Raw genomic sequence first — 25,721 nt, forward strand, 5'->3', positions numbered from 1 at the left:
CCACAAGCTCATGAAATTAATGTTCATTCTAAATAGAAAATCAGAACTTACATTTCCCTTCCCACCTGCCCGTGTGGACAAAGTTCGAACAGTTCACCTCAAAACATGGAGCATTGCAACAGAGTGCACAGTCAGTCTTTCATTATTTCAGTTAGAATTGAATTTGCACAAAGAAGAGCCAACAGTCCCATTATGTTAAGGTTTGTGATGTGTTTTTTCATCATTCTTTGAGCTGAAAGAAACCTTCATGAAATAAACAACTTGAAAAACATGGACGCCAAATATGTTCCAAACTTCATCAAAAGCTACTCACTGATAGATACTTGCATACCTGCCAAGTTGCTGTCAGAGAAATAAGGGACCGGGAGTAGCACTGCCGCCATTTGGGAACTGGGCGGAGCATGCTCAGAAGTGACTTTTGATGCTGCTTTGCCCAGTTCCAAAATGGCCTCCGTGCCAGAAGTCGCACTGCAGCCATTTTGGAACTGGGCAGAGCAGCATCAAAAGTCGCTTCTGAGCATGCTCCGCCCAGTTCCAAAATGGCCGCCGCACCAGAATAAACCGGGGGGAAAAATCCGTTTTTCCAGCTAGGAACAGCTGGAAAAATGGGGATTTCCCGGGGGAAATGGGAGACTTGGCAGCTATGTACTTGGGAGCAACTAGGTTCCTAACTGGTTTACAAAATGGTGCCTACGGTCTTGAATCAACAGGGAAGATTTCATTTATATCAGTGACAGTAGCATGTCAACAGGAAATGCAATCAGGCCCCCATACAGCTGCTTTCCCGTTGTGGGTCATATGGCCACCATGACTAAACTGCTTCTGGTGTGACGGAACACCGTGACGGAACCCAGAGCACACGGAAACCCCGTTTGCCTTCGATTCTAACTGAAATCATGAAAGACTGATTGTGCGCTCTGTTGGAACGCTCCACCTTTTGATGGGTTCTGAGGGTTGCGGAAGTTGTTCCATACACTGTGGTAGCCCTTTCTTTGGTTTGATATCAAACTGTGCAGGCAAAAGAGTCGCCTGATGTAACTTTGTCCAGTGGCCCCACCCACCTGTCGAAATTTGTCCACAGGGGCAGGTGGGGGAGATAAGGATCTGGCCCACTGGTTGGGTCCAATTCCACACCCATGCGCTGGCTGCCCTAGATCAGGTCTGTTCAACAGGTTGATTGTGATCTACCGGTCGATCGCGGGGTGTCCCTGGTCGACCCATGTTGATTGCAAGTTCCTGATGCCCACCCCCCAAAGCTCAACAACTTTAATGAAGCTTTCCCTGAAAAAGCTCAACAACTCTGGTCAATCCAATGGGTAGATCACTGCCAGTTTTAGTGGGAGTAGATCGCAGTCTCTTGGAAATTGGACAGCCCTGCCCTAGACGATATATTCTTCTTACTATTTCACCCCCTTCAAAGTGAAACTTTTTTTCTACGTAAGAATGGCATGCCTGTGTTCACTTACTCTGGAAATAAAAGTGTCCTTCAGCTATTAGAAATCTGGAAAACTCTTATCTGAAACTTCCTGCCCTCCTAAGATGATATTCATAAAAATCATTCCTGCGCCAAGTGAATTTCTCAGTGTGTGAATAAGTAGGCTTATTAAATAGCACTCATCAGAACACTCAACCTTAATCAAAGCCATGCCTAGCAAATCAAAGCAAAGTAAATGAATCAAAGCTTTACATCAAAGCATAGAGCAATATTAAAATATAACCAAGACTCTAATTTTTGTGTTTAAGGTTAAGCCAGTATTTAACTGTGTAACTTATCCCATAATTAAGATGGAGAGGTCAAAAATTGCTGGTACATATTGCTAGGAAATATATGGCTAGTTAATATATTCCACTTATATGCAGAAGAGTTCAGACAGATGACTGAACCAGAACTCCTTATAATATACTCTCTTATGACTTACGCTGCTCCATCAGAGACGGGGGGGTCTGCAGTCCCTGCTACAACCATCATGCTCTCAATAGTTTCCTCCCTGCTGCCCCCCCCTTGCCCTGGAGGCTAATTTATGGAGAAAAAGACCTAACATTCTACTCAACTTTTTAATTGAATGGAAGAAATCTGCTGTGTCTCCAGATTTCTGCTGCACACAGAATTTGGGGGAAACAGTTCTGCCATCGGTATTTCAAGAACAGGATAGATTTGCTTGCCATGGCCACCCCATAGCTTCAGCACATTCAAAGGGGTTTACTGGCCTGGTTTTTTACCAATGGCTTTAAACTCAGTTTCAGAAACGGGAAGAAGTAATGATAATCAATCTTCTATTGATTTAGAACTACAGTACTGTATTAGAACTACCAATGGCCCTCTTAATTTCATGAGAAGGTGATTGACCATGTCATCTGAACACACAAGCACTAAAAAATAAGACAAGTAATTGTTTGGAATTGTGTGTTTTTTTATGACAAGGAGTTAAGAAGCATAAAACAGAAAGCAAGTGGCTCGTTTTCACAATTATCTGGTTTTTAATTAAGAGAATTCTAGACTCCCTTCCTGGAAACTTGATGAGGCATTGAAAGGGTTACAACTAACAATCTAGATTCTGAGCAACCCTGGAACAGAAGCAAGAAAAACAATTTCCAAGCAAAATAGCTGGATGATGACATTCTCTGGATGAGATATTGGAATATTATTTGATACTTTGCTATACTACAAAAAAAGAACCACTGTAAAAGTCATCAGAAGTTCAAGACGATTATTGGTTTCTATCCAGATACATGCATTCAAACCGCCAGACTCACCCTAAGAAGCCTTTTTAAGAGTGTCTTTGTATTATTTTTTATAAAATCTCAGTACTGATGAAAAGGTCAGTTTGTGCATGTGAGTTGCAGACACAAAAGCCGTGTCCTGAAAATAACATGTGGGGGGGGGGCACTAAAATATTTTCAGCAACCAAACTCCGCTCGATATTATGCAAAAATGACTCATTTAATATCTTTTCAAAGAGTTATCGAGAAGGCAGCTAGAGCAAACGACTCCCAGTCGTTCCCTTAAATGATTGCCTCACACATCACAAAATCCGCATGGAAAACCAATTTCCTACCAAGAATTAATGAGGCATTGGCATGCAGATCATTAAACAATCACATATGCAGGGGGTTTTTTTAACACGCACAAGTCAGTAATTAATGCAAACAGATAACCCCGTGCAAGCAGGCATATGCATTTCTACCTATACATAACTTACCACTGTCTGGTGCGCAGGGCCGGATTTCGGTTTAAGGAGCCCCTAAGCTACTGAAGGTAATGGGACCCTTTATATGTCCAGCTGTCCCTTGTCAACAACAAATTGTCACTGTTTTGTGTCTGTGTTGAATATACGCTATATGGTAATTTATGAACCTAATAGGTACCTAAAGCCATTTGCCCATGTTGCCATGCAACCAGTTCATGTATAATGTAGGTACCCTATATATAGAAATAAGCAAACCAGTGATATTTTAGGGAGCAAGCTAGCAGACGGGGCTCATGACTTACATCAGGCATGTCCAACAGGTAGATCGTGATCTACCGGTAGATCACTGGACATCTGCGGTAGATCACTGCTAGATCATTGGCTCCCCCCAAAGAAGCTGAACAACTGTGGCTCACCTCAAAAAAGCTCAACATTTTACCTCCTCCCTGAAAAAACTCAATAACTTTGACCCGAACCAGAAAAAGGGGGTAGATCACTGCCAGTTTTTAACTGTGTGTAGATCGCAGTCTCTTGGGAGTTGGCCACCCCTGACTTACATCATAGAAGCCTACACAACACAGCACCAAACACTGCTGCTGTATGTAGGTTTTATTTTATTTGCTTTTATCTTATATTTTGGAAAAGCACATCCAGTTTTTTCCCCTTTAAAATTTTTGGGGGACCCCAAGAGAGTGGGGCCCTAAGCTATAGCTTGTTTAGCTGGCACTGCTGCAGAGCTGCCTTTGTGAGACGAGTGTTGTCACCACTCACCTGGGCGATGCTGGGATGGGCTAGGGTAGGGCAGGTTTGTTTACACCCACTCTGCCTCTGTCTACCTGCCCACTAGACCAACCCGCCTGCCACACCTGAGCTGCTAGGGCTCTGTGATGGAGCACAGCCCCAGAGAACACAACTGCCTTTCTTCCACCTGCCCCCTTTCCCCTTCCCGTCCAGGTGGAGCCTCTTGCCTCTCCTTGGTGGGTGGTGGCGGTGGCAGCTCCCTCCCTATTGGCCAGCACACAAGCACCTCATCGCCAGCCACAAGGCGATGGAGGCTCACTGCTACCCCAGCCCCAAAGGCTTGGCCCGGGCGCAGCTTGGCTTGCCTCGATGAGGGAGCCTGCTGGGGTGGGTGTGTGTCTGGTTGCGCCCCCCTCAGAAATGTATGCATGGGCCGATTGCCTCCCCCAACCCCATGATACGCCTCTGCACCAGTCTCATGCCAAACAAGATCTTGAGTCTCAACCACAGTCTATTAGTCTATGATGCAATGAGAATAAGCGTTAATAAGTGGAAAACTAACCATACGTAGCATTGTTAAAACGCCACCAACCATAAAATAATCCACTCTAAACTTGCTTGCTTACACACTGCCTATTTTATTATACTGGGGAAGGGAAAGAGTCCATGTGTATTCTACAGATTCTTCTGTAGATAAGTTCAGCTGGGAAATGTTACAAAAATCTTTCAAAATAAAAAAGGTTTCAAAATAGCTTTCTATTTTCTTCACTTACAAGGAGAACACATGTGGTCTTTTGTCTTTTTTTTTTTTTTTTTAGGAAATGCAGCAAGACTTCAGAAAGATTAAGTCATGTTTACAAGGAAAAATGAAATCCCCAGGCTAAATGTTATGATGTGTGTGCAGCGTTTCAGCTGAGTTCTCTCCAATCAGCACATGCAAAGCAGATGGCAGACCTTCACGTGCTTCATGTAATATATGCTACCTTTTAAAAATGTCTACTTGCTGATGTTCTTACAAAAAGCAACAACATCTGCCAAATGCACTCTTAAAACTTTATGGTTTTGGATCTTCCATGTCCAAAACCAGATGATATTCGCATATACAGACTGCGCTGAACGTAAGGATGAATCTGTTTTGACTATTATATGCTCCAGAGTGGCCACAAGTAAAATTTTCATTTAACTTGTGAAGTCAGATAAAGGCACAAATTCCACATTAGAAAATTCAATTTGCATTAATCAACCATCTTCACTCTACAGCCTATGATAAAACAGATGTGCTTTTAGGTCTTTTTTACAATTAGCGAAAACAATCAACTGACAAAACTGCTCGAAAAGATATGCGTAGCAATCTCATTTTGCTAAGAAGAGTCTTCGGAATGCATTCAAATACACCAAAAGTTCCGATGCCTATAAATGGACAAAATTGGAAGCCTTTCAGGAAGCTCTCTTGTCATATACCTGTCAAGAATGTAGGATTGTAGCACAATATGAACACCGAATTGTTCATATCCTTCCCTGGTCTTCTTCCAGTAAGTTCCACCACCAACCTGCCTCGTTTTCTCCTTAATTGAATCTGGCTTTCCTCCAGGCTTTTGACTTTGGATCATAGTGAGCCTTGTTGTTGTTGTTTAGTCGTTTAGTCGTGTCCGACTCTTCGTGACCCCATGGACCATAGCACGCCAGGCACTCCTGTCTTGCACTGCCTCCCGCAGTTTGGTCAAACTCATGTTCGTAGTTTCGAGAACACTGTCCAACCATCTTGTCCTCTGTCGTCCCCTTCTCCTAGTGCCCTCAATCTTTCCCAACATCAGGGTCTTTTCCAAGGATTCTTCTCTTCTCATGAGGTGGCCAAAGTATTGGAGCCTCAGCTTCACGATCTGTCCTTCCAGGGAGCACTCAGGGCTGATTCCCTTAAGAATGGATAGGTTTGATCTTCTAGCAGTCCATGGGACTCTCAAGAGTCTCCTCCAGCACCATAATTCAAAAGCGTCAATTCTTCGACGATCAGCCTTCTTTATGGTCCAGCTCTCACTTCCATACATCGCTACTGGGAAAACCATAGCTTTAACTATACGGACCTTTGTCGGCAAAGTGATGTCTCTGCTTTTTAAGATGCTGTCTAGGTTTGTCATTGCTTTTCTCCCAAGAAGCAGGCGTCTTTTAATTTCGTGACTGCTGTCACCATCTGCAGTGATCAAGGAGCCCAAGAAAGTAAAATCTCTCACTGCCTCCATTTCTTCCCCTTCTATTTGCCAGGAGGTGATGGGACCAGTGGCCATGATCTTGGTTTTTTTGATGTTGAGCTTCAGACCATATTTTGCGCTCTCCTCTTTCACCCTCATTAAAAGGTTCTTTAATTCCTCCTCGCTTTCTGCCATCAAGGTTGTGTCATCTGCATATCTGAGGTTGTTGATATTTCTTCCGGCAATCTTAATTCCGGCTTGGGATTCATCTAGTCCAGCCTTTCGCATGATGAATTCTGCATATAAGTTAAATAAGCAGGGAGACAATATACAACCTTGTCGTACTCCTTTCCCAATTTTGAACCAATCAGTTGTTCCATATCCAGTTCTAACTGTAGCTTCTTGTCCCACATAGAGATTTCTCAGGAGACAGATGAGGTGATCAGGCACTCCCATTTCTTTAAGAACTTGCCATAGTTTGCTGTGGTCGACACAGTCAAAGGCTTTTGCATAGTCAATGAAGCAGAAGTAGACGTTTTTCTGGAACTCTCTAGCTTTCTCCATAATCCAGCGCATGTTTGCTATTTGGTCTCTGGTTCCTCTGCCCTTTCGAAATCCAGCTTGCACTTCTGGGAGTTCTCGGTCCACATACTGCCTAAGCCTGCCTTGTAGAATTTTAAGCATAACCTTGCTAGCGTGTGAAATGAGTGCAATTGTGCGGTAGTTGGAGCATTCTTTGGCACTGCCCTTCTTTGGAATCGGGATGTAGACTGATCTTTTCCAATCCTCTGGCCATTGCTGAGTTTTCCAAACTTGCTGGCATATTGGGTGTAGCACCTTAACAGCATCATCTTTTAAAATTTTAAATAGTTCAGCTGGAATATCATCACTTCCACTGGCCTTGTTATTAGCAATGCTTTCTAAGGCCCATTTGACTTCACTCTCCAAGATGTCTGGCTCAAGGTCAGCAACCACACTACCTGGGGTGTATGAGACCTCCATATCTTTCTGGTATAATTCCTCTGTGTATTCTTGCCACCTCTTCTTGATGTCTTCTGCTTCTGTTAGGTCCTTACCACTTTTGTCCTTGATTATGGTAATCTTTGTACGAAATGTTCCTTTCATATCTCCAATTTTCTTGAACAGATCTCTGGTTTTCCCCATTCTATTGTTTTCCTCTATTTCTTTGCATTGCTCATTTAAGAAGACCCTCTTGTCTCTCCTTGCTGTTTTTTGGAAATCTGCATTCAGTTTCCTGTATCTTTCCCTATCTCCCTTGCATTTTGCTTGCCTCCTCTCCTCCGCTATTTGTAAGGCCTCGTTGGACAGCCATTTTGCTTTCTTGCATTTCCTTTTCCTTGGGATGGTTTTCGTTGCTGCCTCCTGTATGATGTTACGAGCCTCCATCCATAGTTCTTCAGGCACTCTGTCCACCAAATCTAAATCCTTAAACCTGTTCCTCACTTCCACTGTGTATTCATAAGGGATTTGATTCAGATTGTATCTTACTGGCCCAGTGGTTTTTCCTACTTTCTTCAGTTTAAGCTGGAATTTTGCTATAAGAAGCTGATGATCTGAGTTACAGTCAGCTCCAGGTCTTGTTTTTGCTGACTGTATAGAGCTTCTCCATCTTTGGCTGCAGAGAATATAATCAATCTGATTTCGATGCTGCCCATTTGGTGATATCCATGTGTAGAGTCGTCTCTTGTGTTGTTGGAAGAGAGTGTTTGTGATGACCAGCTTGTTCTCTTGACAGAACTCTATTAGCCTTTGCCCTGCTTCATTTTGAACTCCAAGGCCAAACTTGCCAGTTGTTCCTTTTATCTCTTGATTCCCTACTTTAGCATTCCAATCCCCTGTAATGAGAAGAACATCCTTCTTTGGTGTCATTTCTAGAAGTTGTTGTAGGTCTTCATAGAATTGGTCAATTTCACTTTCTTCAGCACCAGTAGTTGGTGCATAAACTTGGATTACTGTGATGTTAAAAGGTCTGCCTTGGATTCGTATCGAGATCATTCTGTCATTTTTGAGATTGCATCCCATTACAGCTTTTGCCACTCTTTTGTTGACTATGAGGGCCACTCCATTTCTGCTACAGGATTCTTGCCCACAGTAGTAGATATGATAGTCACCCGAACTGAATTCGCCCATTCCCTTCCATTTTAGTTCACTGATGCCCAGGATGTCGATATTTATTCTTGTCATCTCATTTTTGACCACATCCAGCTTACCTCCACTCATGGTTCTTACATTCCAGGTTCCTATGCAATATTTTTCTTTACAGCATCGGACTTTCCTTTCGCTTCCAGGCATATCCGCAACTGAGCGTCCTTTCGGCTTTGGCCCAGCCGCTTCATCAGCTCTGAATCTACTTGTACTTGTCCTCCGCTCTTCCTCAGTAGCATGTTGGACGCCTTCCGACCTGAGGGGCTCATCTTCCAGCGTCATAACTTTTATATGCCTGTTGTCTTTGTCCATGGAGTTTTCTTGGCAGGGATACTGGAGTGGCTTGCCAGTTCCTTCTCCAGGTGGATCACGTTTAGTCAAAACTCTCCACTATGACCTGTCCATCTTGGGTGGCCCTGCATGGCATAGCTCATAGCTTCTCTGAGTTATTCAAGCCCCTTCGCCACGACAAGGCATTGATCCATGAAGGGGATAGTGAGCCTTACACCCCTGTAAATGCTGGGCAAGATCCAACATCACACCAGTAGATACAACAGGACTTCCAACCTTCCGGAACAGATTTTGGTACACGTAAGGGGCTGAAGTAAAAATGGTTTGGGCAAGGAGAAGGTTGTTGTGCAAGTGGGATTGCCCTTCTAACTTGGTGTTGTCTAGTTTGACCCACAATGGTTCATAATGATTGCAGTCACATCTGCAGCAACCTAATCCTTTTGACTCAGGTGTGGGGAACCTTTGGCCCACCAGATGTTGATGAACTGGAACCCCCATCAGACCTAGCAATGTCCTGGGATGAAGGAGGTTGTAGTTCAGCAACAGGCGCAGGGCAGAGTCAAACACATCATCGCCATCGTTTTATTTGTATATCACCTTTCCATAGTTAAAACCATGCTCGAGGCGGATTACAGCATGAAAAGATTTACGTAATTAACAAACAAAAAATGCGCAAACAGCAAATAAAACACATCAGAAAGTACACAACCCAATGGAACGATTTCCACATAAATTATAGCAAGATCTAAAAATAAAGAATGAATATCAATAACAGCAAAAAAAAAAAAAACACCCTGGATAATGCCACAGCCCATAAATAATGCCACAGGCCAGGTGGGAAAAGGCCTGCAAGGCAGAGAGATGATGATGATGATGATAATAATAATATATTTATACCCCTCCCATCTGGCTGGGTTTCCCATGACTCACAGCCAAGATGGTCTCTGGTCTCTTAAGCAGCCTTTGCTTCTGTAGCTCGAGTCAGTCAGTCAAACTGAATTTTGCACTGAGAAGGTGTGGAATCTATTAAAACAGCCCCTTTAAGTTCAGTCCTTTTACATCACCCCTTCGACATGAACAGCTGATAAGGTCATTCATTCAGTTTGTTATATGGGCAGCCCCCTCCCTCGTTTACACGCATTCGATATTGGCACTACGTCGCACTAAAGTCGGACGTGACCTGGAAATGTCATAAAGACGTCACTGAAACGTCACTAAGATGGTGAAAGGGGGCACAGTGGGGTGGAACAGGGTGTTTGCAGGCTTCTTCAATGGGTTTATTATTATTTATTATTATTTATACCCCGCCCATCTGGCTGGGTTTTCCCCGACCACTCTGGGCAGCTTCCAACAAATACAAAAATACATTTAAATACTACAGATTAAAAACTTCCCTAAACAGGGCTGCCTTTAGGTATTTTCTAAATGTCAGGTAGTTGTTCATCTCCCTGACCTCCGATGGAAGGGCGTTCCACAGGGCGGGTGCCACTACCGAGAAGGCCCTCTGCCTGGTTCCCTGTAGCTTTGCTTCTTGCAGTGAGGGAACCGCCAGAAGGCCCTCGGCGCTGGACCTCAGTGTCCAGGCTGAACAATTATACATTATACATGATTTCAATGATGTGCGCGGTCCCCTCGGAACATAACCTCCGCATAAAAGGGGGGCTGCCCATACTATTGGGTGAAGAAGAGCCCACTGGAACTTTGAAAGGGTTTGGAAAAACAGAAGAGGCTACCTCAACCCATGCTTACATCCGTAGTCATATTCACACCCAAGAAGAAGAAAACAGGGACTGACCTGTACATTCATGTTGCAGCCCTTTGCCATAGTATCCTTTTTCACAGATGCACTCAAACTGGCCCGTGTGGGTGCCACATTTGCAGCTCGCCATGATATCGCAGCAGCTTTCGCTCCCGTCGCAAAGGTAGGAACAGTAAGAGATGTCTTCTTGAATGTAGCTACCAGAAGGCAAATCTGTAACCGCACAGAGGGTGGGTTGGGAAGGAAACAGGGTACCAAACAAAGAATCGAGTTAAGAGATAATACTCGTAAATATGGTGAAAATAGTTTTTTTTTTAATAATCAGGAACATTTTAACTTGGGGTGCAAAACCTGAAACGAACCATAAGGATTTGCTTTGAATTTAATCCACATTCCTTGCTCAACTCTTAATGAGGCAAATATTTCATTGGCTACAAAGCAGAGGTTGGGCGGCAGGTTGGGGAGAAGAGCTCATCGGTTCCCCAGCGATGCAACGATCCATTCATACATTTCCTCCTCTGCCCTTAAGCACCTACAACTGTATGTTGATTTATAAGGACCAGACTCACTGGATAATTCTTCTACATAAGACTCAATTAAATAAATGTAAGCTGCAGAAGAACAGAGCAGGAATATAACTTTTTCTTGGTTGCACCCTATGCTGATCTATAAAATTATGACATCTCCATTCTACTTACTTATTTTGAGGCTCTTAGGGGTGTCTGGTTTGACAATTTGCAAAACTGATTCAACCTAAGATGTTTCATGTTTCAGAGCAATTATTTAGAAAGCACTGCCCGATTCTTAGAAGGTGTGTTCAACTTTGATATCAGCTTATTAAAGAGCAATTATTTTCCTGGCAGACAGTACATTGTAAAGTACTTAATAACATTCGCAGGTTAAAGTAGTCCATAGGCTATTCATGAAGGGTTTGAATTTGCACAGGAAGTGAAAGTGTCACCCCTCTGAATCTCTTACCATGTTACAGTGGTACCTCGGTTTACAAACACAATTGGTTCCGGAAGTCCGTACTTAACCTAAAGCGTACTTAACCTGAAGCGAACTTTCCCATTGAAAGTAATGGAAAGTGGATTAATCTGTTCCGGACGGGTCTGTGGAGTACTCAACCTGAAGCGTACTTAACCCAAGGTATGAGTGTAATTGGTTCCGGAAGTCCGTACTTAACCTGAAGCGTACTTAATCTGAAGCGAACTTTCCCATTGAAAGTAATGGAAAGTGGATTAATCCGTTCCAGACAGGTCCGTGAAGTACTTAAACTGAAAATTCTCAAACCAAGGCGTACTTAAACTGAGGTATGACTGTACACGAGAGCAGACACAGACCTGAATGCAAAAGCAGGTGGTAAAGGTTGTCTGGTGGGATCTATTTGTGAGATGTGCACCAGGCAAGGGAGAAGCTGCAACGCTAATTTCTCCACTGTTGCTTATTGGGGAGACAGGTGGAAGTAAATAAATAAATAAATAAATAAATAAATAATAATAATAATAATAATATAGCTATACCCTGCCCACCTGGCTGGGTTTCCCCAGCCACTCTGGGTCAGTTCCCAGAAGAAGAAGAAGAAGAAGAAGAAGAAGAAGAAGAAGAAGAAGAAGAAGAAGAAGAAGAAGAAGAAGAAGAAGAAGAAGAAGAAGAAGAAGAAGAAACATCAAACATTAAAAACTTCCCTAAACAGGGTTGCCTTCAGATGTCGTCTAAAAGTCAGATAGTTGTTTATTTCCTTGACATCTGATGGGAGGGAGTTCCACAGGGTGAGTGCCACCACCGAGAAGTCCCTCTGCCTGGTTCCCTGTAACCTCACTTCTCGCAGTGAAGGAACCGCCAGAAGGCCCTCGGAGCTGGACCTCAGTGTCTGGGCTGAATGATGGGGGTGGAGACGCTCCTTCAGGTATACAGGACCGAGGCTGTTTAGGGCTTTCAAAGTCAGCACCAACACTTTGAATTGTGCTCGGAAAGACTACAGGTGGCATATAAATGCACTAGGAGAGACAATTTGGTGTCCCCATCAGCATCTTTGCACTACATTGACCTCCCCAGACCCTCCTTCCCCACTCCTTCCCCCTCCCAGTAAGCAACAGCGACCCACCTGCCTGGGAGGTATCATAGCAGCTTCACCTCATCTGGCAAGTGGCTTCTACATGTGCATAAATGTGAAATGCTCACGCCCATTGCTGGCATGTGGTCCTCAGAGGGATGCTTAATTGCTGGACCAGAAAAAGAGGTAGCCACCTCAGAGTTAAGGTGAATCTTACACTTAGAATGTGCGTCATGGCATTCACAGGCCTCAGGCTTGTTTTCTGTATGTTTGAGTTTAGCATTACTGCATTTGTGTATCTAAAAGGATGGTTTGCTTCAGCTCCTGGATTTTTTGTTGATCAACTACCCTGTTTTCCCCAAAATAAGAGATACCCATAAAATAAGCCGTAACAGGATTTCTAAGCATTTCCGCAATATAAGCCATACCCCGAAAATAAGACAGAGTGATAGGCGCAGTTCTGGAGGGCGCCAAGGAAGAGATGAGGCTGGACATGTAATAAAAATAAGACATCCCCTGAAAATAAGCCATAGTGTGTCTTCTTGAGGAAAAATAAATATAAGACAGTGTCTTATTTTCGGGGAAACACGGTATTTGATCAGGATTTCCTGATTAATGTAGAATTCAAATAAATAACAGAAGTTCAGTGCGATGACAATATTTCTGAATGCCATGGAAGTATTCTACATGGAATGGAATGTGTTCCATTTCCTCAAAATTCAACTGGAAGGCAGAACTGGAGGCAGGTACCTTCGTGGAGGGCTCTGCGAGCCAAAGCTTCGAACTCTGTGAAACTATGAAGCAAGTAGCAATGTTCCTCCTTCGGGTGAGAAGCCATGTCGTTCAGCTCCCGGATGTTGCCTTGCCATATCCCGAACGTGAAGATCTCCACTCCAAATTCACGCAAGGATGCTGCAATGGGCCTGGGGTCTCCTCCATTGGAATAGCCGTCGGTAATCAGTAGTATCACTTTGGAAGCATTTGCACGGGAGTGTTGCAGTATTTGCTGGAAGAAAGGGGGGGAATAGCATCTCAAGGCCAAGTGCAAGCAAACTAGTGACCTACACATGGTCTTTTCAGCCAGGGGGGCCCACTCCCTTTAGTTACATTGTTTAACTGCAGCTTTTGGAGGACCACCCAGCATTAACACCATAAGATCAACACATTTTCAGCAGCCAGCGTGGTTAAAAAGCCAAGTACTACTGACTCACAGTTCACACACTTATATTCAGCCACAATACAGATGCTATTATCACATAATACAGATGCTCTCAACCGGTCTTACGGACAGTTTCTTATAATGAGAAGCGAAGACACCCACTTTTTGTTAAAAATAAATTTACAAAAAGTGAACCCAGTTACAATGGTCTGACATTCACCACCAGCTGAAATTGCAAATATTTTTTAATCAGTACTTCAAAAACTCTGACTCGAAATATTAGATTGGACGATGGCATAAGAGCATCCCGCTAGGTTAGCTTGGTGAAGTATCAAGTGAAGTTTGGCTGAGTGTTGCTGATGCCAGCTGAGTTATATCTGCTCTCTGAACAAATGCACTGCATTATGGGGTAGAAACATAGAATTGCAGGGTTGCAAGGGACCCCTGAGGATCATCTAGTCCTTTTTTTTAAGTTTTAAAAATCAACTTTATTTAAATTCCATAAAATACAATACCATAAAATACATTTCAATCACCATATTGTAGGGATCTTAATATACAATATACACTTGTTCCGATAAAAGAAAAAGTTAACTTCCCAGTCACTTCGCATCACTTATCTTATATATTCAATTTTTTACATGCGTTACTTTCATCCAATATTTTTATCTTAAATTTTAGTCTTATTAATTTTCCAAATTCTTATATCCTCATGACCGTCTAGTTTAAACAGATCGTCAACTATTTTTTAAAAAATGGTATAAAAACTGAGGATCATCTAGTCCAGGGGTCGGCAAAGCTTATGGAGTCTGGGCCGGTCCACTCCTCCGGAGATCTCTCCGAAGGCCAGATCACGTGCGTGCACATTTGCAAACGCTATTTCCGACACGGAGGAGGAGCCTGGGTGTGCACGCGCATGCGCTGTTTCCGGCACGGAGGAGGCGCCTGCAGCTTCCTATCAGCTGCAGGAGCTTCCTGCGGCGGATAGGAAGCTCCGACAGCACCACGGAAGTGAGTCCCCTAGCTGCACTGCGACGGTTTAGTGCAGCGCGCGAGGACTTGCCGAGTGGGCGGCAGGGTTCGGGGGCAGCTCAGGGTCCGCTTAAACGACCCCCACGGGCCGGACACGGGCCAGGGGCCTTAGTTTGCCAACCTCTGATCTAGTCCAACCCCCTGCAATGCAGGAAGATGCAGCTGTCCCTTGCAGGGATCAAACTTGCAACCTTGGCGTCATCAGCACCACGCTCTAGCCAACTGAGCTATCCATAAAAGGACAACTTGATGCAATATAGCTGTGATTTATGTATATATATGCAGGGAAACATTTGGGGACCATGCAAGCCCTCATCAGGAGGTCTACTCATGTGTAAAGCCAAAACATGAGCATATAGAGTGCAGGTGAGTTGAGCTCCACCCCTTCACAAGTTGCAGTGCAAACCTCTGAAGTGGAAGGGCCTCCTGTGGTTGTGTAGGCTTCTTGTACTATTCAGAACCCATATCTAACCTTCCGCTTCAGAAGTTTTTTCTCCAACCCGTGGAGGGCAACTGAGCTAAGTTGCTCATTCCCACTCTCTCCACTTGTGTACTGGTTTTACACAGAAGGAGAGGTAAAGAAGGTAAAGGTAAAGGACCCCTGAATGGTTAAGTCCAGTCAAACTTGACTATGGGGTTGCGGCACTCATCTCGCTTTTCAGGCCGAGGGAGCCAGCGTTTGTCCTTAGACAGCTTTCCGGGTCATGTGGCCAGCAGGACTAAACCGCTTCTGGTGCAACAGGACACCGTGACGGAAACCAGAGCACACGGAAATGCTGTTTACCCCCCACCCCAGTGGTACCTATTTATCTACTCGCAGTGGTGTGCATTCGTACTGCTAGATTGGCAGGAACTGGGACAGAGCAACGGGAGCTCACCCCGTCGCGGGGATTTGAACTGCCAAACGTCCGATCGGCAAGCCCAAGAGGCTCAGTGGTTTAGACCACAGCGTCACCAGTGTCCTTCCTACAGAAGGAGAACCTGAAGAGGGCAACACACACAAATGCCCCCCCCCTCATTTTCAGGGATGCTGCTCAGCTGTGGAGAAAGGAAGTAGTGACTCGGAATTTGGGGAGACAATTCGATAGGAAACAGAACAATTTATCACCTTCTGCTCTAAAAAACAGGCCACCTTTTGCTTTGGGAGGACAGAAGCAGGTTAAAACATAGTTCTCCTCCTCTGTTTTGCCCCACGTAGTCTATGCCCCCAGAATTCTGATACCTGTACACAAAATTTCTCTTGATCCTAAGTTTTGCCCACAAGTTCCTTGTAGGAGTCACTTTTGGGCAACCTTATTGTTGGGCCTAATCACACCTCTCATAAACAACAGAGATTAAACTTTCAGGTCATGTTCACATATTTTGTTACTTCCTCAGCTGAAAATTCCAATATAGCCCCAGCTGCCTCGGAGTCAGACAGTCTTGGCCTGCCTCCATTGGCTCCAAACAATGGACCCACAAGGTGGGGGGTGTTGAAGGAAAACAAGAGACTGTGGTTTCATTCCAAGCATTGCAATATCGCAGCTGAAACTACGATGTCCAAAACATATAAAACACAAGCAAGACCTTAGGGTGTGATGAACCTCTGCTAATCTTCATAATGTACTAGAAGTACAGAATATTAGAATACGTTTTTAGTTACTCCTTTTTCTTATACTAGAAAGTCCTACCTTTGACAATAAACCTGAATGGCGCCTATACTTTATATAGTGTTTCTTTCTTTCTTTAATTAATTAAAACAATGCATTTTTTATACATCTAGAAGGCTGCAGGCTTGCCAACCTTCTTGGTTTTTTTCCTGTTGAGAAGATCAACCATCATTTCATACACCCCTTCCCTTAAATTTCATGTCATTTTTTTCCAAGGACATGACAGCAACATGAAATGTGTTGGGTGTGAAGGAATGTTCCAAGGGGAAGAAATATTTATTTACATGCCCACAGTAACTAAGGACCCACATTAGAGTGGCTCTGGGTAGAACAATGAATATATTTACATTGTGGCAGTGTGGGACAAGGTATTTTTGCACCTGAATCCAGCGAGATAACAAGGATATACAAGATAATACGATTACTGACATAATTTTGAGTTTATCTGGCAAAGTATTCGATCTTTTACAACTGGCAGAAAGCACACTCCACGGTAGAAGAATTTAGGGTGAATGTGCCCCATAAATCTTAAATAGTAAAACGCTGGAGCAAGGTTTGAAATCTGGTGATTCTAAAAAATTCCTTAAACTCTCTTAGAATGAACCGTGCAATTAGGTCCCTTAACACTTTGTAATTGATTAACCTGTCAGTTCAAAGTCTGCTTTTTCAGTAAATGTTTTTCTTAACTCCACGAGGAAAAACTCAGCTATTTTTCTTTCTCGCACCGCTAAGTAAAGATAACTAATTGCATTCCTTCCTTTCGCACAGCCAGCAACAGTAATATGACTGCCTTTGTTTCTTCTATCACGGGGAGTAATTGCACGTCCCAGAGAGCAGGAGATAAAGCAACTCAGTGGCTATTCTTGATGTCTAGCAAGAGATTTCTTGAAAGAGCAACAGCAAGGAGTCTTCAAATTAAAATTGTATTTTAAAGCAAAGGTGGATAACTAAGCACAGAAAACATAAGTCACAGAGCAGTGACTTAACCTTAATACTCAGTTGCATTTAATTAATTTTCATCTTCTTTGTTGCACCTTACAAATATTGAACTTGTTGAGACAGCCAAAATGCTTGCCCTTCCTTCCAGCTTCTGGAAGGAATAACTTTACATTGTTGATTTCAGCTAAGATCAAAGTATTACAGCAGCTGGGTGAATGGGTCTTTGTCCCATTTCCCTACCTTCAAAGCCAGGGAAGGAATGAAAAACAAAACAAAACAAAACACCTGTAGCCACCACAGGGTAGCCCTGTGAAGAAAAGGATGGGGACTCTGCACATTTGATGGTTTTATTGCATGTTTTAAATATGGATGCTTATATTTTAAAGTTTGTGTATCTGTGTTTTTTTTATACTTTTGTTACCACTTAGAAGCCTACAACGACATTAAGCAGTATATACTGTAACTAAATAGTTGTAGGTTTTTTTGAAATAATTTTTATTTGGTTTCAAAAAGTATAAGCTTATAACAAAATCAATTAAAAGTCCATGTAAAGAGATTGATCTGAATCTCAAGACCCTTCCATGGATCCTAATGTCAAGATTTACAACTGCATATCAATCCATTATCCACGCTTTTTTATCCGTCCAAATTGTCCGTAATCTTTGTTACCTTGCAGGTGAGATTAAAATCCTGCTAATGTTTCAATCTGCTTACAATGGTCTCCTAAATAAATTATATTCTCCCCCCATTCTTTTAAAAAGTTCTTGTCCTCTTGGTTCCTGAGCTTTCCAGTTAATTTTGCCATTTCAGCATAGTCCATCAACTTGCTTTGCCATTCTTCCCCTAAATAGTTATGCAGAAGAGAGCATTTCAGTGTCGCTTGTCATGCCAGGTACTAACCAGTTGAAATCCCATTGCTTTGCAATTTTTAAAAGAGGCATGATAGGGCAGGGCACGATATCGATCAAAACTGGTTTGAAGTCCATATTGTGATATTGGTTTCATGATTTTTGACCTGGCAATATATCACAATTCAGGATGTGTGTTAAGGCTGGGTGATAAATCGTCCAAAATGGGTTTGGAGTCCATTTAGTGATATCAGTTGCAACTCTGTGCTCCTAGAATGCCCTTTCTATAAGGATCTTAGAAGCATTTATATTCACCCACTGTTAAGGGCACAGAAGGGAAGGTCATTCCTTGCAAAGCCCTGTTTCTTGCTGTCTGGTGCAGAGAAGTACTGAAAGTATATCTTTCAGAATCTCTAAATTTCTTGCAAAGGCTCTACAGATCCACATTATGGAGCTTAGGGAGGTATGGGAAAGGTTAAGGAGTAGAAATGCAAATCACTACTACAGTGGTACCTTGGTTTAAGGACAACATAGTTGCCCTTTTGTTTCAGAGGGACAACAGTTTACATATCAATAGTTTATAATGCACTTCCATAAAGATTTTGGGTATATTTCGGAGTGCCTCTTGAAAAAAAAGGATTTGAGTCTTTTTGTGTAAACGTAATGAAATAATTATTTTTGAATTTGAGGGAGCAAGTGAACATGGGTGAATAATTAAAGTTAGTAAAGGAGAAATATCACAAAGGAACCACAAGGATCATATGGTAGGTGTAATACAATAGTGTTTAAAAATAGAGGACAGTAGCATAATAGCTCACAAGAAGAGAAAAAAGGTGGTTGTTGCATTGAAGTGCAAGTTCCTCTATTCATTCCAGTAATGGCATTTCAACATAATAATGTAGAAGTCTTCTATAATCTGTACCAGGACAGGACAGTACTGTTTGTATCTCCAAGCTGCAATTTGTCTGGCAAGAAGATTCACAAGGTAAGAGCCCCTTAGAAAACGGACGAGATACATTAAATATCAAAAGAGAACCAATTACATCTGGCTGAGTCAATCTACAGCGAACAATACTTCATTACGAGAAGACGGTGATTCTAGCATCCTCATTTCAGCTGATCAATGGATTGTGTTGGGAGGAATTGTATCATGCTAACAAATCACATTTAAAATAAATAGTGGTCCAAACCAGGACAAAATTACTTGCGCTTATGTTCCACTGAATTCAACAGGCCAGGTTAGGTGCGGCTAGTTTGTGCCCCATTAATTTCAATGGGGCTTTAGTGTGACTAACCTGTCTTGGATTTGGGCCAGTGTGTTGAACTTTGTGACACTGAAATCAGTGGCAATTCCTCCAAGTCTCTTTTTGAGAACATGGGTGTCAGGATGAAATGAGTAGATTATATACCTCTGGAGATACTGTTCTACTGCTAAGGATCTACCTAGCTCTAAAGATGTTGTACTAACTAAAACGAATTTAAAAATACTAACTAAAATGAATTTAAAAAGAATCAGTGTGCAAAATATCCCAGAGATAATGCTATACCTTTTGATAATATACCACACGGATTCACATGGATTCACACCAATTTCTTGCTCATAACCACACTGGGCAAAGAACACTTGGGATATGCCTAACTGGATTTGAAACCTATTTAGATACACCAAGCATTGAACAAGATCAATGATATACATGTTTGGAAGGGAACAATGTACAAAGGCAGAGCTTTGCTTCTTGATTTTACAGTGGCAGCTCCCGCTGCCCAAGAGGCAAGCTGCTTTCAGTTGCACATTGCAAAACCTCTGCTATAAAACCAGGAAACAAAGATCTGGCTGCCCATCCAGTTCTCTTATTTGCAGGGCTTTTTCCTCCCCAGCTGGAACTCTCCGGAACTCAGTTCCAGCACCTCTCAGGTGGGCGCCATTGCCACACTAAGAGAATAGGGGAGGCATGAGCAGGGGCATAGCGAGGCACCGCGACACCCGGGGCGGCAAATTGCCATGCCCCTGGGGGGGGGCGTCGTCACTACGTAATGCCGCATAGAGGGGGATCGCCCCCCACGAAGTCGCAGGGGGTGCGATCCCCTCTACATTGTACGCATGCGCAGCAGCCTGCTGCACATGTGTGCTACATAGAGGGGGATCATGCCCCTCCGTGACACCGAAACGGAGCGTCCAGACTCAGGCGCCGATCACGGGGCGGGGGCGCGGCCCCAAGTGCCACCCCCCAGCAGGCACCCGCACGGCACCCAATCGCTTGGCCAGCGTGCCTGCAGCTTCCCCCCCCCAGGCTGCCATGCAGAGGCGAGGGGCGGAGGCGCGACCCCATGTGACACCCCCTCCAGGGCAGTACCCAGGGCGGACCGCCCCGCCCCCGCTTGCTCCGCTCCTGGGCATGAGTCGCCTGGCACTTCTTTTTCTCGAAAAATAGCACTGCTTATTTGAAACGTGGCCTTTCTTTGGTTAGCGCTGGATGAGATTCCGAGTCAAGCACATTGTTCCATACCTTCACCAAGACTTCTCAGTCCACATCTCACTGTAGTTCCTCAAATACCCTCATTCCCCCCCAAAAAAAACTCTTCTGAAAAGTAAATCAAGTCCCCACAATGTCTTTCAAGTGAGGAACTGTAGCCAGAAGACAAAACCCTCGAACCACCTTTCATATATGCAGGGTTTTTGTGTGTCTGTGTACAAGGAACTGAAATGGGAGGAGGACTGAGAAGCAGGGCCGTCCCTGCCGTTAGTCAAAGTGAGGCATGCATCTTGGGTGGCAGATGTTGTGGGTAGTGGGAAACCATTCTCTTCAGATGGAAGGAGAAGGTTCTGAATCTGCAGACTCCTGACTTAGCCTGCTGTCTCTGGTACCCTGGAAGATGCTTTCCTGATATGCTGCTGATAAGTTAATGCAATTCTACCAAGAACGAATTACACTTTGCTCCTAAAAACCAATGAAAAATCCCGAAGAAACAAAGGTTACTGAGAAATAATTCCAGAAGAACAGTTGAGTTAAGCCTGCTTGCAATTAAAACAACGAAATGTTAAAGCAACGGAAACTAACCAATTGATTGTGATATAGCCTGTCATAATATATTTGTCAGTCTTCAAAAAACCCTTTTTTGAAGGGGGGGGGGCGGAGATGTTCTTATTTTATAAGTTAGCTCCTTAGCCACTTCCTGAATTGAATGCATCCCTTTGCATCAAGAGCTGCAGAGCTGCATGGGTGGTGATGGACCATTTTGAACTGTGTGTGAATACTAGCAGCAGAATCCTATGCACGTTCACTCAGAGGTAAGGAGCATAGAGTTCAGCGTGTGGCTTACTCCCAGGAAAGTGAGCACAGAATTGCAGCCTAAGAGAAATAAGCAGACAAGATAGTGGTGTCATCTGCAGCACCACTGAGCATGTTCACATAGAATTAGACCCCACAGACCTCAACAGGACTGACACCCTACTAAGCTCGCATTAGATGGCAGCCATACACACCTGAAATTTGTGGAATTACTTGCAAAAATTTTTAGTGTTAAGGTAGAAAGCAAGAAAGACATTTTACAAGTAAGTCTATATTGAAGCAAGTGATGATTTTTATATTTGAACCACCCTGAGACCTGCGGGTACAAGATGGTATACAAATTTAATAAACAACAACAACAACAACAACAACAATAATATATTTGAATTGGGAAATGCATCATTCAAACATAAATTATAAAAAAATATTCACTACCTCTTACTTATTCCTGCTCGAATAAAAGAAATGTTCCTACATTAACATAAACAAATGTTTTTTTATCTTTTTCATACAAAACTCCCTGGACCTGATCCAGGCAACATTAAGCAACAGCGCAATCCATGTTTACTCAGAAGTAAGCCCCTCTGAGTTCTATGGGACTTGCTCCCAGTTAAGTGTGTGGGATTGCAGCTACCGTAGGTTAAGCTCCACTGATTTCAGTGAGACATGAAAGTATTTAACTTTGCCCTATATTTTATGCACATCTTTAATAATAAATGTATTTGTGTAGGACAAGTTACAGAGGATATATTTTAAAGGAACGTGATTAATTTTAATGCCCCCCAAGCAAGAGACTGAATAATTTCTGTCTCACAGAGCAAATATAGAAGCCTTAGCTTTACCTTACACTTTTGAGATGATAGAATGGTTATCAAGATTGCTACCTTACCCTGTTTCAATTTTTTGCACCTGCTTAGTGGATTGTTGTATTTTTTTATGTGGTGAGTCACCTTGGGATGTTACATGAAAGGTGTTATACAAATACCTAAAGAGCCATTTATTAAATAATATGTTCAGAACACTTCTCAAACTGCCATATTCCACTTTGCCACATGACAAATGCCATGCAGATTTCCAGATATCTTCTATGATATACACTGTGTATATATTTGATGAAGTAGGCTCCAGGCCACAAAAGCATACACCATAATGAATTTGTTATTCTTTAAGGTGCCACAAGCTGTCTGGAAAATGGTTACAGTCAAACCTCGGTTCCCAAATGTCTCTGTTTTGGAATGTTTTGGCTCCCGAACGCCGAAAACCCGAAAGCAACTGCTCCGGTTTTTGAACGATTTTCGGAAGCCGAACATGCTACATGGCTTCCGTTTTGAGTTTCCCTGTTGTATTGAGGCTTCTGCTCTCAGTTTTTGGTTGTCAAACATTTCGGAAGTCGAAGGGTCTTCTGGAACAGATTACGTTCAACAACCGAGATTTGACTGTAATACATATGATCACAGCTTTCCTCAATAAATAAGGGCTCTTACCAAGCGGTTAATGTGTGTTGAATTATTACAGCTATTAACACATTAGGCAAGAAAAATGCATATAAACATACAAATAAAATTACAAGCTAAAACAGGTAACTCTCAGTATTATGGTAAAAATGTGAAAACGACAATTTGACAACTTTGAGGCTCAAAAAACGAGTTAGATGCTGTCCTGACTATGTATCTACATAATTTCATGATCTGAGTGTTTGAACTGATTCCTATTCATTCAGTGTTGATAATCCTGGGAACTATTTTCTTAACACACACCCCCCCCAAAAAAAACCCCAGCAAAGACTTTATTAGCTCAGAAGTGGAAGCAACAGGAACTACCAACAACTGAAGAGTGGCAGACGAAGGTGATGGAATATGCAGAGCTGGCGAAGCTGACCGGGAAAATCTGAAACCAGGGTGATCAAGCTTTCCAAAAAGACCGGGGTAAATTTATACAATACTGTATTTGAAACAATTAAAAACACTAGCAGGACTGACTTAAGAATACTTGGAATGAGACTCTACCTCTTTACATATTATTTTTTTTAAATGGGAAATGGTGTATTGTAAACAGGAAGAAACACAGCTGTGATGACAAAGAAAAGAATTAAGGTAACCATGAGATGGGAGGGGGGGGGAGTAGACAAGCTCATATGAGGAGCAAAAGTTTATTGTGAAAAACGAGGAAGTATTTATATATTGTAAAATGGAAACTTAATAAAATATTATAATAAAACAAGAACAAGAACAAAACCTTGGAACATTCCTTGGTGGAGGAGAAGATGTAAGTGAGTGGGGAAAGAGCTTCATTAGTATGCCTTATTCAGTATCCCATTAGTATCCCTTACCCATGATGTTGGGAAAGATGGAGGGCACACGGAGAAGGGGACGACAGAGGACAAGATGTTTGGACAGTGTTCTCGAAGCTACGAACATGAGTTTGACCAAACTGCGGGAGGCAGTGCAAGACAGGAGTGCCTGGCGTGCTATGGTCCATGGGGTCACGAAGAGTCGGACACGACTAAACGACTAAACAACAACAACAACAACCCATGAGGGACTGGGGTGAAACCGCCGCTGTCCCCCACCAAGGGAGCGGAGCTGCTTTCACCCCAGCACCTCGCGGGTCCAGGCTCAAAGCATGTTTTTTCTCCCTCCTCTTTTCAACATCGCAATGTAACACTATACAGTGGAACCTTGGTTCTTCAACGGCTTAGTTGACGAACAAATTGGCTCCCGGACACCGAAAACCCGGAAGTAGGTGATCCGGTTTTTGAACGCTTTTCGGAAGCCGAACATCCGACGGGGCTTCCGCTTGTGTGCAGGAAGCTCCTGCAGCCAACCGGAAGCTGCGCCTTGGTTTCAAAATGTTCTGGAAGTCGAACAGACTTTCGGAACAGTTTACGTTCAATAACCAAGGTACCACTATATCGCAATGTTTGGGTGGCAATACATTGTGATGTTGAAAAGCTGTTATCACCCAGCCCTACATCAGTGCCGTAGCTAGCGGGGGGTGGGGGTGGGGAGAAGAGAGCTAGTCAGTTTTTCCCCCCAGGTGAAGCCTCTGGAAGGGCGCCATTGGGGCCCCCAGCCTGTGTTCGTGTTTATGCAAATACGCAAGGCGGGTGCCATACTGGGTCTTTGACCTGGGTGAAATACAGCCTAGTTTCACCCTGAAATTGCATGTGACACTACAACTCTATGTACATATCAAAGCTACATAGGTTTTTGGTAGTGTAGATGTGTTTATTTGTCTGTGTGTGCTAAAAGTATTCATTTGGAGGTAACAATGTTTCCCGTTGGAGGTCAGCAAATTTCACTGACACAAACATTTTGTGCACATTCTGAAGATATGTGTCCCAAATTTGGAAATCATTGGAACTCAACTTCAAAAAAATTCAAAATTCAAGATTTCTGAAGGTCTTGGGGGGGGGCACAGAGAACTAGACACTTACTTTTGTTAAATTTAATGTATCCCTATAAAAATGTTCATGTGGAGGGAACATAAAGGTAAGACCACCCTAGGAAATCAACCACAGGGTGTAGCACATGCACACCATTTGAATGGGAATGTCCATCAACTTTACCCCCCCCCCTCAAATATTTAAGTGGGGCGGAGGCAAAGGGACCTCGGCCCCTAAGGGTGGTCTCCTATGCATGAGGGCCATGTGTTCCAGCCCTCCTGCAATGCAGGGATATTTTGTCCAATGTGCAGCTCAAACCCACAACCCTGAGTTTATGCTCAAACCCTTTAGAAATATAGGGAGCTGCCTTGTACCGAATAAGACCATTGGCCTACCCAAGCTCATTGGCCTACCTACCCATGACCCTAGCTCAGTCGGTGGAGTCTGAGACTCTTCATCTCAGGGCCGTGGGTTTGAGCCCCACCAGTGCCGGACTTACGTATAAGCTAAACAAGTTATAGCTTAGGGCCCCACTCTCTTGGGGCCCCCCCAAAAAATGTAAAGGGAAAAAAATCCTGGATGTACATTTCCAAAATATAAGATAAAAAACAAATAAAATAAAGCTTACATACAGCAACAGTGTTTTGTGTTGTGTGGGCTCCTGTGATGTAGGTCATGCTAGCCAGCTCCCTAAAATATCACTGGTTTGCTCCTTTCTATATATAGGGTGCCTACATTCTGCATGGACTGGCTGCATGGCAACATGCGCGAATGGCTTTAGATAACTATTAGGTCCATAAATTGCCATATAACATATATTCAACACAAAAAACAGTGGTGATTAGTTGTTGACGAAGGACAGCTGGACATCTAAAGGGCCCCATTACCTCCAGTAGCTTAGCAGGCATCTCCAAACTTTGGCCCTCCAGATGTTTTGGACTACAATTCCCATCATCCCTGACCACTGGTCCTGTTAGCTAGGGATCATGGGAGTTGTAGGCCAAAACATCTGGAGGGCTGCAGTTTGGGGGT

At 43.3% G+C, this 25,721-nt stretch overlaps 1 protein-coding gene across 2 annotated transcripts in view; it reads right to left on the minus strand.

The window, feature by feature from the left end:
- The window catches only part of SVEP1 (sushi, von Willebrand factor type A, EGF and pentraxin domain containing 1), a 148,697-nt gene that overhangs the window by 120,888 nt on the left and 2,088 nt on the right, over positions 1-25,721 (minus strand). For both annotated transcript variants that reach the window (XM_035140343.2, XM_035140342.2), the window contains exons 2-3: positions 13,138-13,393; positions 10,368-10,544 (exon numbers count right to left, since the gene is read on the minus strand). In XM_035140343.2, the coding sequence (XP_034996234.2) occupies positions 10,368-10,544; positions 13,138-13,393 (433 nt within the window). The remainder of the gene's footprint in view (positions 1-10,367; positions 10,545-13,137; positions 13,394-25,721) is intronic.

The sequence above is a fragment of the Zootoca vivipara genome, chromosome 16 (genome assembly GCF_963506605.1).
Source record: "Zootoca vivipara chromosome 16, rZooViv1.1, whole genome shotgun sequence".
In the NCBI taxonomy this organism is placed as follows: Eukaryota; Metazoa; Chordata; class Lepidosauria; order Squamata; family Lacertidae; genus Zootoca; species Zootoca vivipara.